The sequence below is a fragment of the Salvelinus sp. IW2-2015 genome, linkage group LG28 (assembly GCF_002910315.2).
Source record: "Salvelinus sp. IW2-2015 linkage group LG28, ASM291031v2, whole genome shotgun sequence".
In the NCBI taxonomy this organism is placed as follows: Eukaryota; Metazoa; Chordata; class Actinopteri; order Salmoniformes; family Salmonidae; genus Salvelinus; species Salvelinus sp. IW2-2015.
In genome coordinates, this window is record NC_036868.1 from 10819167 (window position 1) to 10838821 (window position 19655).

At 40.7% G+C, this 19655-nt stretch overlaps 1 protein-coding gene across 2 annotated transcripts in view; it reads left to right on the forward strand.

Moving 5' to 3' along the window:
* LOC111954639 (lethal(3)malignant brain tumor-like protein 3) overlaps positions 1-19655 on the forward strand; it is a 43483-nt gene that overhangs the window by 17317 nt on the left and 6511 nt on the right. Inside the window, exons 16-21 of one of the 2 annotated variants that reach the window (XM_023974506.2) lie at positions 1754-1856; positions 3580-3735; positions 4084-4185; positions 11497-11588; positions 17014-17171; positions 17264-17326. In XM_023974506.2, the coding sequence (XP_023830274.1) occupies positions 1754-1856; positions 3580-3735; positions 4084-4185; positions 11497-11588; positions 17014-17171; positions 17264-17326 (674 nt within the window). Of the gene's footprint in view, positions 1-1753; positions 1857-3579; positions 3736-4083; positions 4186-11496; positions 11589-17010; positions 17172-17263; positions 17327-19655 lie in introns of both variants that reach the window. The other variant, XM_023974505.2, reaches the window with a different exon arrangement.

A 19655-nucleotide genomic window follows, 5' to 3' on the forward strand; every position in this document is an offset into this window, starting at 1 on the left:
TACTGCTTCACATGGCAGCTCACTCGTGTCAAAAGGACAGATCCAGGGAAATATCTGCTTTTTCTCTACCTGTATGGCGCTCATTAGTACCAACTCCTTGTGAGGTTGACACCTACTCCTTGTGACTCTGAGGCTATCCTAATATGGACACTGTACTGCACATTAGCATTACATGAATCCAATAGATTTTGTAACATTATTCTCGGATGGTTTGCCTGAAGTCATGTTGTGAATAATGTCTCACTAGGTACAGTACAAGTCAAACGTTTGGACACACCTACTCATTCAATGATTTTTCTTTATTTGTACTATTTTATACATTGTAAAATAATATTGAAGACATCAAAACTATGAAATAACACATGGAATCATGTAGTAACTAGAAAAAGTGTTAAACAAATCTAGATATTTTAGATTTTAGATTCTTCAAAGTAGCCACCCTTGGCCTTGATGACAGCTTTGCACACTCTTGGCATTCTCTCAACCAGCTTTACCTGGACTGTTTTGTCCAAAAGTCTTGAAGAAATTCTCACATATGCTGAGCACTTTTTGGCTGCTTTTCTTTCACTCTGCGGTCCAACTCATCCCAAACCATCTCAATTGGGTTGAGGTCAGGTGATTGTGGAGACCAGTTCATCTGATGCAGCACTACATCACTCTCCTTCTTGGTCAAATAGCCCTTACACAGCCTGGAGGTCCTGTGATAGTCCCACTAAGCGCAAACCAGATGGGATGGCGTATTCCTGCAGAATGCTGTGATAGCCATGCTGGTTAAGTGTGCTTTGAAATCTAAATAAATCAATCAATGACAGTATCACCAGCAAAGCACCCCCACACATCACACCTCCTCCTCCATGCTTCACAGTGGGAAGTACACATGCGGAGATCATCTGTTCACCTACTTTGCGTCTCACAAAGACACAGTGGTTGGAACCAAAAATCAAAAATTTGGACTCATCAGACCAAAGCACAGATTTCCACCGGTCTAATGTCCATTGCTTGTTTTTCTTGGCCCAAGCAAATCTCTTCTTATTATTGGTGTCCTGATTCACACAGTCTCCTATGAACAGTTGATGTTGAGATGTGTTTGTCACTTGAACTCTGTGAAGCATTTATTTGGGCTGCAATTTCTGAGGCTGGTAACTAATGAACTTATCCTCTGCAGCAGAGGTAACTCTGGGTCTTCCTTTCCTGTGGCGGTCCTCATGAGATCTAGTTTCATCATAGCGCTTGATGGTTTTTGCAACTGCACTTGAAGAAACTTTCAAAGTTCTTGACATTTTCAGGGTTGACTAAACTTCATGATGGACTGTCATTTCTCGTTGCTTATTTGAGCTGTTCTTGCCATAATATGGACTTGGTTATTTACCAACTGATTGGCTCAAACGCATTAAGAAGGAAATAAATTCCACAAATTCACTTTTAACAAGGGACACCTGTTAATTGAAATGCATTCCAGGTGACTGCCTCGTGAAACTGGTTGAGAACATGCCAAGAGTGTGCAAAGCGGTCATTAAGGAAAAAGGTGGCTACTTTGAAGTATCTCAAATATAAAATATATTTAGATTTGTTTAACACTTTTTTGCTTACTACATGATTCCATATGTGTTATTTCATAGTTTTGATGTCTTCACTATTATTCTGAAATGTAGAAAATAGGAAAAATAAAGAAAAACCCTTGAATGTAGGTAGGTGTGTCCAAACGTTTGACTGTAGATCCGAATGTAATATCTCCCCCTCTCCTCATCCCCAGGTCCACAGGAGCTGTTTGAGTCGTCAGGGCAGGGCGGATGTCCCACCCCAGGGTGTAAAGGTGTGGGCCACATCAAAGGAGCCCGCTACTCTGGCCACCACAGGTGCTCTCTCTCTCTCACAGCACTCAATCTGGCTGGCCAGGATTAAAACTACCATCTACTGGAAACTGAAACTTATAGGGCTCCCGAGCGGTCTAAGGCAATGCATCTCAGTGCTAGAGGCGTCACTACAGACCCTGGTTCGATTCCAGGCTGTATCACATCCGGCCGTGATTGGGAGTTGCATAGGGTGGCGCACAATTGGCCCAGCGTCGTCCGGGGTAGGGTTTAGCCGGGGTAGGCCGTTATTGTAAATAATAATTTGTTCTTAACTGATTTTCCAAGTTAAATAAATGTTAAATAAATAAAAAATTATAATACAAATAACAAAAACAGGCTTCATATCACTACAGGCTGGTGAATGGTCAAACTGGGTCTTCTTGCTCATTGATCAACCGGTTACATGTATTAGCCGATATTGTAGCATAGACATCCGTAATGCAAAAGACACCCAATATGTGCCTACAGCAGATGTGTTAGGTCTGGATGTCAACAGTATTGGTATTGTACATGATCCACACGTACCTGTACGCCCCTGAGGTGAGGCTGTATAATTGGCTGTGTGGAGCTAGAAGCACAGCCGTGTAAGCGCATGAGTGTCACTCTCCCATCAGTATTCATCACCATTCTTTCCCTTTTCTCCGAAGAAACCACATCTCCACTCTCCATACACCTACAATGATGCATCTGCATCAGCTGGCATTCTTACAGCATATACCCCTCCAGGTGTAGTATATCTACTAATGTGAGCAGAAAAATATTTGCAGAAAAGGCAATATGACTCTGACGTTTAAGTCCTACATTATATAGTTACCTGAGGTCATAGATACTGCTGTAGAGTCACTTTTTAATGGGGACACTGTACCATGGTTCAGTATCTGTAATGTAAGCTGATTAACCTTGGAGTCGGAGTACATAATGTTGTTTATTAAAATGTATATATGGAATGAAGGGCGCTTTATCAGTATTTGTGGGCTAACCTGGCATATTAAACAGGTAGCGCCACAGCTAGCTATGGACAGAAATAATGGGAAAGATCCTCATTTTAATAAAAATGTGTGAATGTGGCCAGGGGGGAATGAGAGAGGGATTAGAGGAGAATGAGAAAAACGCTTCAATTTCTCTTCTCTCGTCAGTCAGTGGTCGCAGTTACTCAACCATCCATACCCCCATGTATATGCAAATATGTTGTTTATATATTTCCTTTTTAGTGGAGTTAAAGTATGTTTTCCCCAAAGTTAATGAGAAGTTGTACATTACACAGGTGGGAGGTGATAATGCACTGTAATGAAGTAGTCACAGTCTGCACTATTGTCTGCAGCAAATGTAATGCTTCCAAATTGAGATTCATCACCCTGGAATTAATTACGTCAACCCCAGCGACTCAGAATTCTTTGGTTTGCTGCAGTGACTATTGAGAAGTACTTGGAACTGTGTAAACTCACATGTTTTATGGCAACATCATCTTTTGCCCGATTAGACAGGAAAGAGAGTCTGTGACACGCTCTCAGTGTGAGACAACTTCCTTATTCTCATTATTTATTATTGCTTTTATTGATTCTGTCCCCAAGAACATTGAAGTGTGAAATCATATCTTGTCTGACGGTGACATATGTTATTAATACCTTATTAAGTTATAATGAAGTCCTATTATGAAGTTGTTATTACACAAAGTCCTTTTTCTTAAATCAGTAATTTGTAATAATGTCCGTGTTCTGATTTGCAGTGCGGTGGGATGCCCATACTCTGACATCAACATCAACAAGGACTCAGTGCTGCCAGACCGTCTGAGTGGTGAGATGCCAGGGTCAGGAGGACTGGGCCGACCCCGACGGGCAGAACCCAACCCAGAGAACCACCCAGCTCTAGCTCTCAATGCAGAGTAAGGACCAATTAGTAACCAGAACACGCTCAGAATGCTCTTAACTAATCAACATTCTCAGACATTCCCAGACAGACTGAGACAATGTTGTAGGGGGGGAAATATATAATTCCTGAGTTTGGCTGAAACTATCATCGTGTAGCTTCGTATTTTGAAATATAACTGCATTTCCAGATTCCTTCAAGCATTTTAGCAGCTTAACACCCAAATAAGTGTGAACAGCCCTCATCTATTTCTGTCTGAAGTGACTCAACATTCTAAACAGTTCCCCGCCAGCCATGGCTCTCTTATTATGGATGTTCTTTCTGCACAACTTAAAAGCAATTCCTCTCTCTGACAACTTCTTAGCAAGCACTTAAGCGCCAACACAAATCACCTGGAAAAGCCTGGCAGGGGTGAGATGGCTGGCAGCGGCATGGCGAAACCCGCCGGCACAGAGCCCAAGAGGAGGTGAGTGGCCCTTACAATGCATGTGAATAGCCCTGCTCTCCGGAATGGCTGCCAGACCTGGCATTAAATCTGATGGTGGAGTGGTGTGTGACTGTACTGTGTTATTACTGCCTGCCTGCCTGCCTGCTTTCCTGCTGGCCCAGTGTTGGACTCTTGATAGGACTGTGAGGACCTGATTTGCTAGTCACGTAACAGGTTGTTACTAGCTTGTGAATTTCTGATGTTTGCGTGAAATCTGCGAGACATGACTCGATCTTCACTTCTCCCAAGCCTGTTGGGGAGTTGCAGTGATGAGACAAGATTGTGATTGGATAGCAATTGGATATCACAAAATTGGGGATAAAAAGGCAGTGAAATAAAATACAAAATAACCCCCCCCCCCCCAATTGTTTTTTATATGGTTATATTATGTAAGAATAATGGTGCAACACTAACAAATATAATAATATTTTATAACAAATGTGCGTTCTTACGCGTTGGATAGCGGTCACTGTCCGCGCTTCTGAAACATAATCTTCAGTTTGCCGTTGAATTGGTGCCTTTCCCTGTACAGTACCAGTCAAATGTTTGGACACACCTACTCATTCACTTTTCTGGTTACTACATGATTCCATATGTGTTATTTCATAGTTTTGATGTCTTCACTATTATTCTACAATGTAGAAAATAGTTTTAAAAAATAAACTGGAATGTGTGTCCAAACTTTTGACTGGTACTGTATGTTGCTTCTATATGTGCATAAAAGCAAAGTTAACCAGCATATTGGTGTTGAGAACACCAAGCCTCACTCAACCACAAACTGTAGGATAAAGCAATTTCACAAATGTGCTGTTTTTAATCTTTGCTATGCTGTAATTAAGGCTTTTTCCCCATTAGAACAGACTGGTATTACTTTTAAATTATTTAGTGTTGTTTACACCGTTCCAAACATTGTGATCTAACAACACCTGTTTGTCACACATAATATGCATGCAGTCTTGTATAACCAGCACTGAGCTGTAGGCCTAAGAGCGCTTCCTGTTTATTATTAATACCGTAACCTTCTTAGGCCTATATTTCAATATATAGGCTACTGCAGGGGCTCCCTAACTTTTTTTGCCCACAACCCCTTTTGATATCTGAAAATATTCGCAACCCCAACCACGTGAATTWAAAAAAATATAATTTACTTTTTTATTTGGGGCTATGCCAGTCAACATTATAACAGTATTTCTGATGGTCTATTCAACTCAGCCTCATGTTAAAAGTATGTGATGGTATGACAGTCAATTGCAAATTAGTCTGACATAATGTATCTTATCTCACCACCACTAATCGCTGCCTGCACCTGCCAGCCCGTCCAGCATCACTACTCTGGACAGTTCTGACTTAGAATATGTGGACAACTACAAATACCTAGGTGTCTGGTTAGACTGTAAACTCTCCTTCCAGACTCACATCAAACATCTCCAATCCAAAGTTAAATCTAGAATTTGGCTTCCTATTTCGCAACAAAGCATCCTTCACTCATGCTGCCAAACATACCCTCGTAAAACTGACCATCTTACCAATCCTCGACTTTGGCGATGTCATTTACAAAATAGCCTCCAACACCCTACTCAACAAATTGGATGCAGTCTATCACAGTGCCATCCGTTTTGTCACCAAAGCCCCATATACTACCCACCACTGCGCCCTGTACCCTCTCGTTGGCTGGCCCTCGCTTCATACTCGTCGCCAAACCCACTGGCTCCAGGTCATCTACAAGACCCTGCTAGGTAAAGTCCCGCCTTATCTCTGCTCGCTGGTCACCATAGCTGCACCCTCACGTAGCACGTGTTCCAGCAGGTATATCTCACCTATCACCCCCAAAGCCAATTCCTCCTTTGGCCGCCTCTCCTTCCAGTTCTCTGCTGCCAATGACTGGAACGAACTACAAAAATCTCTGAAACTGGAAACACTTATCTCCCTCACTAGCTTTAAGCACCAGCTGTCAGAGCAGCTCACCGATCACTGCACCTGTACATAGCCCATCTATAAATAGCCCAAACAACTACCACTTCCCCTACTGTATTTATTTATTTTGCTCCTTTGCACCCCAGTATTTCTACTTTGCACACTCATCTACTGTCAAATCTACCATTCCAGTGTTTTAATTGCTATATTGTATTTACTTCACCACCATGGCCTATTTATTTCCTTTACCTCCCTTATCTCACCTCATTTGCTCACATTGTATATACTTATTTTTCTACTGTATTATTGACTGTATGTTTGTTTTACTCCATGTGTAACTCTGTGTTGTTATATGTGTCGAACTGCTTTGCTTTATCTTGGCCAGGTCGCAGTAGTAAATGAGAACTTGTTCTCAACTTGCCTACCTGGTTAAATAAAGGTGAAATAAAAAAAAACAAAATAATGAGATGGGTGAGCTTAACCTTCTCAAAGTTAGGGGGCGTGGTCAACAGTAAACACCTCATCTCTGCTGTCACATCCAACCTGGATCGGTATTTGGTTTTAATGCAAACGATAGCACCGAATCCAGTTTCACACAGAGCTGGCAAAGGGTACTGTGAGTTTTATGGTGCTTTCAAGACAACTGGGAACTCAAATCCTGATGTCAGTGATCTTCAGGTCAGAAGGACGGGGCTCTAGAAAGAGGCCTAAGTTCCCGAGTTGGAATTCTGAGTTGGATGATCAGAGGGAGACAGCAGGGTATTCCCTTTGAGTCAAGAACCAAAACTCCTCCGTAGTGACCCGTGAATGCATTCGGTCACATGATTAATCAGTTTTTCATCAATATAGCCATGCAGCACACTGAACATCCCCTGTGCTGTTTCATTCTCGGGAATCGTGAGACAGAACAATATGTCCTTGTGAATAACATCCCCCGACATGTATAGTGAACAAAAGTCAATGCATGCGCATCTCGGTCCTCACAGCTAACATCCATTTGGAGAGCATAAGCTGGGGAGTTTTTGAGTCATTTAGTCAGTCTCCTCTTGATTGCTCACAATAGCATAAATTCTTCGTTTAACAATGTAATCTGACAAAGGTATTGATGTGTTTGTGTGCCTCTGTCACCCCACACATTGTTTTCACCATATCAATTGTGGCCAGTAATGTCTCTGCAATAGTGTGTGGTTTCATAGTGTAATAGGCATAGCCATTCACCGTGGGAATAATTCAAGTGCAACGGTCAAGTGCGGCCTTTTCCCATGATCTAAGGGTGCTCTCTGGTTGAATTTTATCTTTTAGATTGGAGTAATTTTCATTTAGATATTTAAGGGTAACCATATTGCAATGAATTTGAGATACAAAGACGATTTTATAATATATAGTATTTTTTGTATATAAATGTTTTTCTCCCGCGACCCCATTTTCACATCAGGCGACCCCACATTGCGTCGCAACCCCTAGTTTGGGAACTGCTGAGCTAATGTATCAATCAATCATTTGTTCATGTCATCACACAGCATACGAGTCATTCATGCTTTGATATGAAATCAAGCATAAAATAAGGGAGCTGAATAATTAGCCTAAACAATAAATATACCGCAATTCACAAATGCATGTAACTGTTTCTAGTCTTTGCTTTATACAAAACATGTTTTGGTTAGAACAGACACTGGTACACAATTTAGTGTTGTTTACACTGTTCCAAATGGTCAGAAAAAAATATAATATTGTAATCTAACAGCACCTGTTTGGCACACATAATACTCACACAGCGTGCTTGCATGATCTACAGTATTTTCCACAACTAAGTCAAATACATCTGACTTCCCCTTTCCCTCCTGGGCAACCAGTAAACATTCACTCATTTCAAGTTCCTATTTCCCATCTTCTGCATCAATTTTGCTGTCACATGTGTTATGGCATTCAGAGTTTGTTATAACAAATTTATTGATGTGATTATTTTTATTTAATTTAACTAGGCAAGCCAGTTAAGAACAAATTCTTATTTACAATGACGGCCTACCGGGGAACAGTGGGTTAACTGCCTTGTTCAGGGGCAGAACGACAGATTTTTACCTTGTCAGCTCGGGGATTCGATCCAGCAACCTTTCGGTTACTGGCCTTAACCACTAGGCTATTATGATAGGCTATTCAGTAGGTCAGTCCCTATTGGTCACATGCATGCGATGCATACGTGTTTCACATAAAGAGAGCAAGTGTTGAGCAAATAGGGAATGTTATTTCTAAACAAATTAGGGATTTTGGTAACATAACTTTTCAGTCAGAGAAACAAATAAGAAATGAAATGGCTGTTAATTTTTTTTTTTTAACACAGCGTGGCCCCCTCTTGAGTCATTTGTGTCTTACTTATTTAATCAAACAGTGCTCTTAAAGTATCAGACAAGTTCAGTGCATTTAGTTGATTTTATTCAAACACATAGGGTGTGTCTACAGTCGTGGCCAAATGTTTTGAGAATGACACAAATATTAATTTCCACAAAGTTTGCTGCTTCAGGGTTTTTAGATATTTTTGTCAGATGTTACTATGGAATACTGAACTATAATTACAAGCATTTCATAAGTGTCAAAGGCTTTTATTGACAATTACATGAAGTTGATGCAAAGAGTCAATATTTGCAGTGTTGACCCTTCTTTTTTAATTTAGACCTCTGCAATCCACCCTGGCATGCTGTCAATTAACTTCTGGGCCACATCCTGACTGATGGCAGCCCATTCTTGCATAATCAATGCTTGGAATTTATCAGAATTTGTGGGTTATTGTTTGTCTACCCGCCTCTTGAGGATTGACCACAAGTTCTCAATGGGATTAAGGTCTGGGGAGTTTCCTGGCCATGGACCCAAAATATTGATGTTTTTTTCCCCGAGCCACTTAGTTATCACTTTTGCCTTATGGCAAGGTGCTCCATCATACTGGAAAAGGCATTGTTCGTCACCAAACTGTTCCTGGATGGTTGGGAGAAGTTGCACCCGGAGGATGGGTTGGTACCATTCTTTATTCATGGCTGTGTTCTTAGGCAAAATTGTGAGTGAGCCCACTCCCTTGGCTGAGAAGCAACCCCACACATGAATGGTTGGCATGACACAGGCCTGATGGTAGCGCTCACCTTGTCTTCTCCGGCAAGCTTTTTTCCGGATGCCCCAAACAATCGGAAAGGGGATTCATCAGAGAAAATGACTTTAACCCAGTCCTCAGCAGTCCAATCCCTGTACCTTTTGCAGAATATCAGTCTGTCCCTGATGTTTTTCCTTGAGAGAAGTGGCTTCTTTGCTGCTCTTCTTACACCAGGCCATCCTCCAAAAGTCTTCGCCTCACTGTGCGTGCAGATGCACTCACACCTGCCTGCTGCCATTCCTGAGCAAGCTCTGTACTGGTGGTGCCCCGATAGGAGACGGTCCTGGCGCTTGCTGGACTTTCTTGGGCGCCCTGAAGCCTTCTTCACAACAATTAAATCGCTCTCCTTGAAGTTTTTGATGATCCGATAAATGGTTGATTTTAGGTGCAACCTTACTGGCAGCAATATCCTTGCCTGTGAAGCCCTTTTTGTGCAAAGCAATGATGACGGCACGTGTTTCCTTGCATGTAACCATGGTTGACAGAGGAAGAACAATGATTCCAAGCACCACGCTCCTTTTGAAGTGTCCAGTCTGTTATTCGAACTCAATCAGCATGACAGAGTGATCTCCAGCCTTGTCCTCGTCAACACTCACACCTGTGTTAACGAGAAAATCACTGACATGATGCCAGCTGGTCCTTTTATGGCAGGGCTGAAATGCAGTGGAAATGTTTTTGGGGGATTCAGTTCATTTGCATGGCAAAGAGGGACTTTGCAATTCATTGCAATTCATCTGATCACTCTTCATAACATTCTGGAGTATATGCAAATTGCCATCATACAAACTGAGGCAGCAGACTTTGTGAAAATTTATATTTGTGTCATTCTCAAAACATTTGGCCACGACTGTATATATGGAAAAATACATGTTTAAAAATTTCGCTCAATCGACCAAGATTTTTAACTTTTTTTTGTCGGGGACAGCCCTATACACTATTGTGCTTGAAAAGCCCAGGAGGGCGAACCTTTCTGAGAAACTGGATCCGGCGTGCCTGGCACCGACGATCATACCATGATCAAAGTTGTTTAGGTCACTAATTTTGCCCATTCTAACGTTCAATCGAACAGTAACTGAATGCTTCGATGCCTGCTTTATATAGCAAGCCATGGCCACGTAACTCACTGTCTGTAGGAGGGATCCATTTTCATGAACGGGTGTGGTGTACCTAATAAACTGTCCAATGAGTGTACACATCTTCCTTCAAGTGACCGATACACAATTGAGGTTATTTGTGCTTTTTTCTGGACTTGAGAGTTTAATGTTCATGGGCTAAGATCAGCATCTATCTATTTTCACACAGAGAGCCACACAGAGAGCCGCAGAGTCACGGTAGTAGAATTAAAGATTGCTCTAATTACCAAGCCTCTCTACATCAGCTTCCCCAACCATTGTCAAACTCATCTGACTAATGCCTGCCCTCCAGTTGCCCTCCTTTCATTATGGTTATTTAAGGACTAGTAGTAAAAATTACTCCTCAAGCATACACTACCAAATCCATCATGCACTGTTTTCTTCAGGTTTAAAGTAATGTATAATTAAATGACATAATGCTGTGTTTCTCTTGTAAAAACACTTTAATGTCATTACCAGCAGGTATTTACACTAATATGCACTCAATCCCATTTCACTATAAATGTACAGTATCTCTACTCCACAAGCATGGCCACAGAGCTGTTGGCCATATGTGGGCAGCTTGATTTGTATAGGCTAACATGAAATTCACCAAAAACATCACTTTATTCTTAAAATGTTCATTAAAAAATGTTGATTGTTAAAATGTTGAGTAATGTTATTTGCGTAGAGAAATTGGTTGTCCAGGGACTGGCACCAAGTTTTATCTCTGTTTTATTCAGGAGTTGGAACCTGCTTTCAGTCCAATGTACAAAACAATTTCTGAAGACATGGAAAAGAGAGGGGACCGAAGGTGTTCGCTAAGTTTAATTTAGAGAGAAGCTCAAGTCATTACCCTGTTATTTATGAATTATCAAGACTCATCAGAGCAGCATGTTGATTGCGTATGACCGAACAATTTTGGGGATTTGAGAGTGATTACAATATACATTACATTTTCACCCCAGGAGTAGTGAAGGTATTAGAACATCTTGGAATGTACTGTGATAATAAATTAAGTAATAACTCAGTATGTCATGAAAAATGTTTTTCCAAATTGTGTGATCCCAGTTCCTGCAAGACTGCCCTCTTTTTGTGTCTCTATTGACCCCCTGCTCTCTCTTCCAGGGTTGGGCGGCCTTGCAAGCAGAAGAAGGTAGAGGAGCTGGTGGAGGACGAGGAGATGAAGAGTGAGGTGCCGTGCATAATTGAAACCAAAGGTACTGAACTGTCTCTAAATAACATTATATTCTTCCCACTGAAGATTTTCTTATCATTAAAATGATATCAAGAGCATCACTGCACAGTGTTTCCCCAATATAGTCTGATCTATCGCCTCCCACTCATCTTACCCCGTGCCTTCCTTCACAGTATGAATCAGTAATGTAGATTAATCAAGAATTACATCACTTCCTCTGTCTTTTACTATGCTGAATGTGTACACCTCTTGGGATTTCTCTCCCCTTACTCTGTCGTGCCAGAGCTAGGCACAAGCTGTCAAAACAGTTTTACACAGTGTAATTATGTAAATGTTCATGTCTTTGGCACAGATAATATATCTTGTTTCTTGTCCTAGCTCCTTTGGTTTCAGTTCATTTATTGAGCGAAATTCCAATATTCACATCCTCTCCACATTAAACCAAACTGCACCGCATACCAAAGCAGTCCTTGTAGTATTGTGTGAACATAACCATTAAGCAATACGAAACCTTAAAGCAATAGGAATGACTCACTCCTTCTACAGTACAGTCTCTGGATTCAGGGTTATTTGTGTGACGTCCCTGTGTCAGAGCATCAAAGGCTCTGCTCTGGTCCTTTGTGTTCTCACTCTTCTGAAGGGATAGAAGGTGTTAGATTCTAAATAACAGAGTAAGAAACTGACGGACACTATAAAAGCTCCAACGAAGTTTATTCACCCAAAGGATCGAACAGCTGAACAGGCAAAGACATATTTCCACCAGTGGTAGAATATATACCACAATTTGGTTGGAATCTCTTCCTTCTCTCTAAACATGACATCTTTATTAGACTGACCTGACCTGACTTCGGCCCCCCATTCCTCACTAAGCCACATCTCTCCACCCTTATCAATGCCTGCACACGTGATTGCCCTTCCTTTACTCAATACATTCCAAGCTTAATTGCCTCCACCATATACATTCCTCCTACAGATAACCATTAACTTCTGGTGTAGAAACCAGACTATGGCTCTCAATATTTCAATAGAATACCTGATAATTAACAATATTTTAAGTTTATAGTCAGAACTCATCAAAGGCTAGCAAGCTGGAAGCAAATATTATTTGAATACAAAGACAGACAGAATACATTTTCGTTAAGGTTGGGCGGTTCAGATTTTCATACCTTCATACCGTTGGTATTACCGGCAGTGCACACAAGGGGCGCTACTTTTTTCAAAATCGTTTTTTTACACACAACAAATTTAGGCAGCATTCTCATTTCGACGCCAAACCCACCCCTGGTGTGCGTGACCAAATAGTTGTATTTCATGTCATCCAACATATGTAGTTTTGAGTTTAGTAAGCGGCATTGGTACATGGATTGGAACCGGTGCTTTGGTCAGATGACATGAAAATAGAGCTCCTTAACCACGTGTTCCAGTGGTGGGTTTGCTCAGATGACATGAAAATAGAGCTCCTTAACCAAGTGCTCCAGTGGTGGGTTTGCAGTCTATTAGAATGCATGAGCAGAAAAGAAACCTATACCACATACCTACCCCTACCTACTAAATGGTGGTGGATGTTATGGGGCTACTTTTCTTCCATTGGTCCTGGGGCCCTTGTTATGGTTAAGGCATCATCAACTTTACCCAGTACTAGACATTCTAGACAAAAACCTAGTTGCCTCTGCCAGGAGGCTGAAACCTGGCTGCAAGTGGATCTTCCAGCAAGAAAATAACCCCAAGCACACATCAAATTACACAAAGAAATGGTTAATTTGACAGAAAATCAACATTTTGCATTGGCCATCTCAGTCTCTGGACTTGAAACTCATTGAAAACCTGTGGTTTAAATTAAAGAGGGCAGTCCATAAGCGCAGATGAAGGATATCAAGGCTTTGGAAGGATTCTGTATGGAGGAATGATCTAAGATCCAGTGGTGGCTGCTGATTGGCTGAATACCAGGGGCGCGGGTTCATTAGAGTTGTCAACAAAGCAGCATGACAAAAATATGATGCCAAGTTTTCGAACTACCGATAGTTTCTTTGAGAAGATATATAAGTGATCTGTGCATTTGAACAACAGCATAAATAGATTTCACTTTTGCATGTCAAAAACCGAATGACAAATGCTGCACATGCTGCCACTGTTTTGAGCAGATTAGATTATACTATTTAGAACGAGCAGCCAGCTCACGAACTAACGGGTGCACCTGGGAGAACTCAACAAGCATGCAGATGCAATAAGTGAAAATACATTATCTAACTGGGGATAGCTAGCTAACATGTTACAAAGCATGACGCGTTAGCTAGTTTCATTCTGAAACAACTTAATATTTCTGAGTTAGTCAGATATTAGTTTAGAAAGACTTGAATTTGGAATGGGAGCTAACTAGCTAGCTGCTTATCAAAAGGTAGATAACTGGTTAATTTGACCCAAAAATTTACCAAACTATTTCTCAATGTTTCTAAAAATGTATTATAGCTGGCTAATTAATTTGATCATGCTTTGTGATACACCCAGTTGTATGCTGTTTAAGTCCACAAAACATGTCGCCCTGTCACCTGAATATCATGGGGGGAATTGGCCAGCCACTGTCATGCTTTTTTGTCCTACCAGATCCACAATGAGAAGGTTTGAGCTAGTGTATCTCCCTGTCCTTCGACTCTTGTTGGATGTAGATGTCCGGTTTATCAGGTCCCAGACTCCGATGACTGCTATGATTATTTATTTAATTACAATTTGCTTTTAGCTTTAGCGCCATCTGTACCTGATAGAGCAGATCTAATCTCAAGCCGTCTGGTGCAGGAGACTCATTGGGAGGGAGACTAGAGCAGACCCAGCAGTTTTGACTGAGTCCACATTTGAGTGCCCCAGGACGATCCATTTACTTTGTGCTGTTATAATTTATGCTATGAAATCCTGCGATTTCATTGGACCAGTTCCCTTTCATAGCAAATGGCTGGTAAAACAATCCAAACAATGTTCGCCGGGCCTATGCACACACGGAGCTGTTGCTGCTGGCAGAATCCCTGAGGGGTAGTGCTGAGCGATTAACCGACATACATTTTTTCCCGGTTTTAAACAACTAATTGACCGACGTTGGTTCAATTTCTTTAATTCCATTTACTTCAGGATTTTTTGTGAGCCCAATGCGGCGTTTCGTTAGAGAGAAATTAAATAATTTACAACTGAAATCAAGGCAAGAATTTTGTGGGATGCTGGGCTTAAGGGAGTTGTAGTTTTCAGTTAAGCAAATATTCAACCTAGTTCGACAACGGCGCCCATTGTTAGGTCCCGGAGACATGAGCATCTCGTCATTATATATACAGTACCAGTCAAAAGTTTGGACACTCCTACTCATTCCTGTAGCAGCCAACAAGTGCTCAGCATATGTGGGAATTCCTTCAAGACTGTTGGAAAAGCATTGCAGGTGACTACCTCATGAAGCTGGTTGAGAGAATGCCCAGAGTGTGCAAAGCTGTCATCAAGGTAAAGGGTGGCTACTTTGAAGAATTTCAAATAAAAAATAAAATAAAAATGTTGGGTTAGTACATGATTCCATATGTGTTATTTCATAGTTTTGATGTCTTCACTATTATTCTACAATGTAGAAAATAGTGAAAATAAAGAAAAACCCTTGAATGAGTAGGTGTGTCCAAACTTTTGACTGGAACTGTAGATCTCTGGATACTTTTACGCCTGCTACGTTAGGTTAGATATCCACACAGACCGCACGATAGAGGAATGTGCAGAACACAACAACGAGAGGGAGAGAGACAGTTCGTGAAAGTATGCCTTATCTACTTTGAAAAAAAAGTACAATTATTTAATCCGACAGCTCTGCAGCATACTGTAGGCTACAGTACTTAGGCAGGCTAGCTAAATAGGATGACTAAAGACAGTACAGTATGGGGAGCACATACAGTAGATAACATTAGGTTTAGCTGGCAGACTGCTACTGTATGAGCAGAGATGCGATGATGACTTTAAGGAATAAAAAATAATTAAGTTATTAAATAAAAACTAAGTAATATACACAACTGAAATATTTTAGTATTTCATAATAATTTCCTATTTTTCTATTTATGTCTACCCAATGTGGACCTGACAGAGACCATGCAAATTTTTCAATGTTTTGGAAATTGAATTCTCACTATTTTGGGGTTTGGAATTTCCGTTAAAAAGCTCTATTTCATAATGCATTTAATGTATAAAGAAAATCTATAACGAAATCAAAAATCGTGATTATTTAAAAAATAATCTAATCAAAACTGTACCGACTTCAAAAAGCACTAATCACTCAGCACTACTGAGAGGCTGACTAGTAGGTAACTGAACAGCTTGTTTTTAACAATATAATTTTGAAACAGGAAAATGTAAACATTTACCACACTTTTATCAGCATTTTAAAATATAATCCATGAATGATATAATATATTTGTTAACAATTTTTTATCACAAGTGGGGTGCCGTCCCTAACGCCTTAATGGGTGAGCCGCCACTGCTAAGATCCTTTCCAATGTGTTCTCCAACTCATAAAACATTTTAGAAAAAGTCTCAGTGCCGTTGTCCTCGCAAGGTGAGCTATTGAAAACAGGGTTGTCAATAATTTTGAGCCCTACCTTTTGACAAAAAGGTATTACTTGTATTACAGAATCTCTTTCTCTGAGCAATTGTATTAATATAAAATAAAATATAAAATAATTCCCAATTTTTTGGAGCATACAATATAATTTAATTACATTTTAATTTCGGACCCCGCTGTATATTATAGATTTAATGAGTAGTAGTGGTCATTCTCTAACATGCATTTTCATATATAACACCCCGTGTCCCAAAGGTATTTACTCTGAAACATGAATAATAATGTCCTTGAGTGCTTTGTTGTTAGTTTTCTCCATCCACTAAAGTAAAGTAACATGAAGTTGCTGTGTCACAACTATCATTCAATTTGTACTAAAGAGTTATGACCCATCCGTTTGTGACTGTGGCCTTTGCTATTGGCTGAAACCTTTCTAAGTGGTCCTCCCTCTCTTGCTACAGTAGATTAGWTCCTCCCGGGGCAACATTTATCTTTATGTTCCATCAGACTTTAGAATTACTCTCAAAACATCCACATATTTTTCTTCACTTGAATTGTCACTCCCAATTATACATTTTAGGAAATAAACGTTGGAAGATGGTCAAAGGTGTGTTTATGCCTGGAGCAAAGTAACAGTCAGCATTAACTCACTATCTGATTAGACTGGTTGCCCCTGGTTCCTAATATGGTTAGGAATGAGCGTCAAGCATCTGCGTTCTGTTTCTTCTAGCATTTCTAGATACTTCCATCAGATCACTTGCTTATTTAATATCAAGCAGTTCATCTACAGGAAGCCACAGCAACAGATCCCTTGCCGTTTTAAATTAAGTTAATTCATTCAAGGTTTTGTATGTTTATTTTCTACTCTTCCAAACAGTAGAGCTGACACTACAGGAAGCCCTTCACCAGTCAGTGTTCATGCCATGCACCTCGCCATCCCCCAGCAGCACTCCTTTCTGCTGGGACCAGCACAGCAAGCTGCTACCCACCGTGGCTGGCATCACTTCAAGCAAAGTGGCTGTGTGGACAGTGGAGGAGGTACTGGATAACTTACATTGTTTCTTGCAGTCTAAATAACTGTCTGGGTAATTTGGATAACTGTACTAACCATGATGTTCAATGTGTTACAGGTGATTGAGTTCATCCAAGGTCTTCCAGGCTGTAACGAACACGTGCACACTTTCAGAGATGAGGTACAGTTTCAGTACACTACAGCTTTTAACTCTGACCACTGATACACACACACACTGACTTCTGGGAAAAGGACTTCCCATTTGCTGTCTGCTTGTGGGATTATAAAGATCCCATTTTGGTTTCATCAGATGCATTACCTCCACATTATCGCTCTGTGGTCTCCACATCTGTGTCTGCCTCAGAGTTGAAACTTTTACGGCAGTGAGCTAAATCAGGGTCACACAGAGTGTTTCTTGATAGTCCTAAACAAATCTACTTTGAAACAAAAGTATACACCTCACACACACGGTTATGAGCTTAAAAAAGAAGACACCTGTACCATGTCAGATATAGAGTTGAAATATATTCAATTTGGAGCATCACAATATTAATCAAATAAACAGTGACGGTGATGGTACTTGAATTATTATTTTTTGCATGCTAGTACTTTAAAAAAGTGCCAATATTTTGCGAATAAAGTAAACACTTATAGAATAAAGTCTCAGCAATATTTCAAGATTAACGTAAGGGATTTGGTTAAGTGCATGTCTCCCTGGCTCCCTAATGCTGTGCACGCCACCATTGAAATGTCTTAGTTACTGTAGATGACCTACAAAGTAGTGGCAAAACAAACAAATGGCCATAAATCCAATGATCTAATACACTCATTCAAACAGGTGTCACTGCACATGATCTATTAGCTCGCACACACACACTCACACACCAAGTTTCCCCCTGTCAATTTCAGACTATAGGTATACACTCTTCTAACGACCATGGAGTGTTATGAGCACAAACAAGTCAGTCTGACCTCCGAATTTGCTACAACGTTCTGCTGCGTACCCTAGGCGAACATTTTGCAAAAATGTTTTTTCATAATGGCAACTATTAATGACCTTATCCATGGTGCTTTACTAACAGTAGTATTTCCCCCTTATGGCAACTACCCTCCTAACGGCTATACGCTAGTTGGCTACATGAGCACACACAATAAAACACATTATCTTAGGATCCTGGAGACTGGGGGCTATGCGTGTGTATGTCCCATGTTAAACTGCTCTCCAAATTCGCTACAAAACCACTATTTTGCAGCCCATTCTAAAACTATAGAGGCCTACTAGATTGAGTACCCGAGGCTAATCGTATGTTACAGTGGGCAAGTAAAAGTAAATGATGTGCCTATCCAACGGCTGCGGGAAGAATGAACAATGAACCTGGGGTTTTACGTAAGTGTCTGTGGGAGGAGAGGCAACACAAGGACCACTCCTACATGCGCAAACCAGCTCATCTGAGGCACTGTTTGATTATATTCATCTATCGGTCTCCCTATAGGATGGGAGGAATGAAGGATGCATAGGTTAACCCAAAACTAGAGCATCGTCGCCGTTATAGGCTATTGGTCTCAGTTGTAACGCTAACATAGGCTACCACTTGTTCACCTTGTAGAGGCTAGTGCCTAGGYCTTTTGGCTGTTAAGCTATGACAATGGAACATCAAATTACTGTCTCAGATGGGGCTTTATCCAAACCCCTTTCCCCCTGCTCCATGGCAAGGTTCATGACAGGGGTTTGGGGGCCGCCCTTGAGCTTGACAGGACGCACAATCCCTCTCCACGCAATCTGTGACCTACATTCACAAGATAATAAGCATAGTCCTATGAGGCTACTTCATTGGAAGTGTAGCCTACATAAAACACCATTACTTATTTTCCACCATCATTTGCAAATAAATTCATTAAATGTCCTACAATGTGATTTTCTGGATTTTTTTTTCTCATTTTGTCTGTCATAGTTGAAGTGTACCTATGATGAAAATTACAGGCCTCTCTCATCTTTTCAAGTGGGAGAACTTGCACAATTGGTGGCTGACTAAATACTTTTTTGCCCCACTGTATATGTCAAAAAATGGATGAGGCATCTACTGATTGCCCCTTTAAAATAAATTGGATTGTCCCAGAGGCCTGTGGTGTAAGGCAAAAACTCAATTAGGCCTATTTAGGTATTCTCTACAGATTATTCAAGTAATTAAACACAATAAATCTCACTTCTCATAGAGTGATGTTCATGTTATGCCATTCTGTTAGCGTTAATAGCGGTTGATATTACTACAGCTTGTTAAATGTAGAATATGACTCAACCCCTGAATAACACCCCCTCTAATGAGCCATGGTCAATTGTATAACCCTCATGGTGGAGAATCCTTAAAAACCCTTGGCTTTGAAGTTAATTCTTTATGCACCGCTATGTCTAAGATGCCTGTTTTTGGAGGTTGAAAGTGAAACATATTCCTTGGGCAAAAATGTTCAATAGGAAAGCGCTTTGATGGTGGACATTTTCAAACGTGAGACTT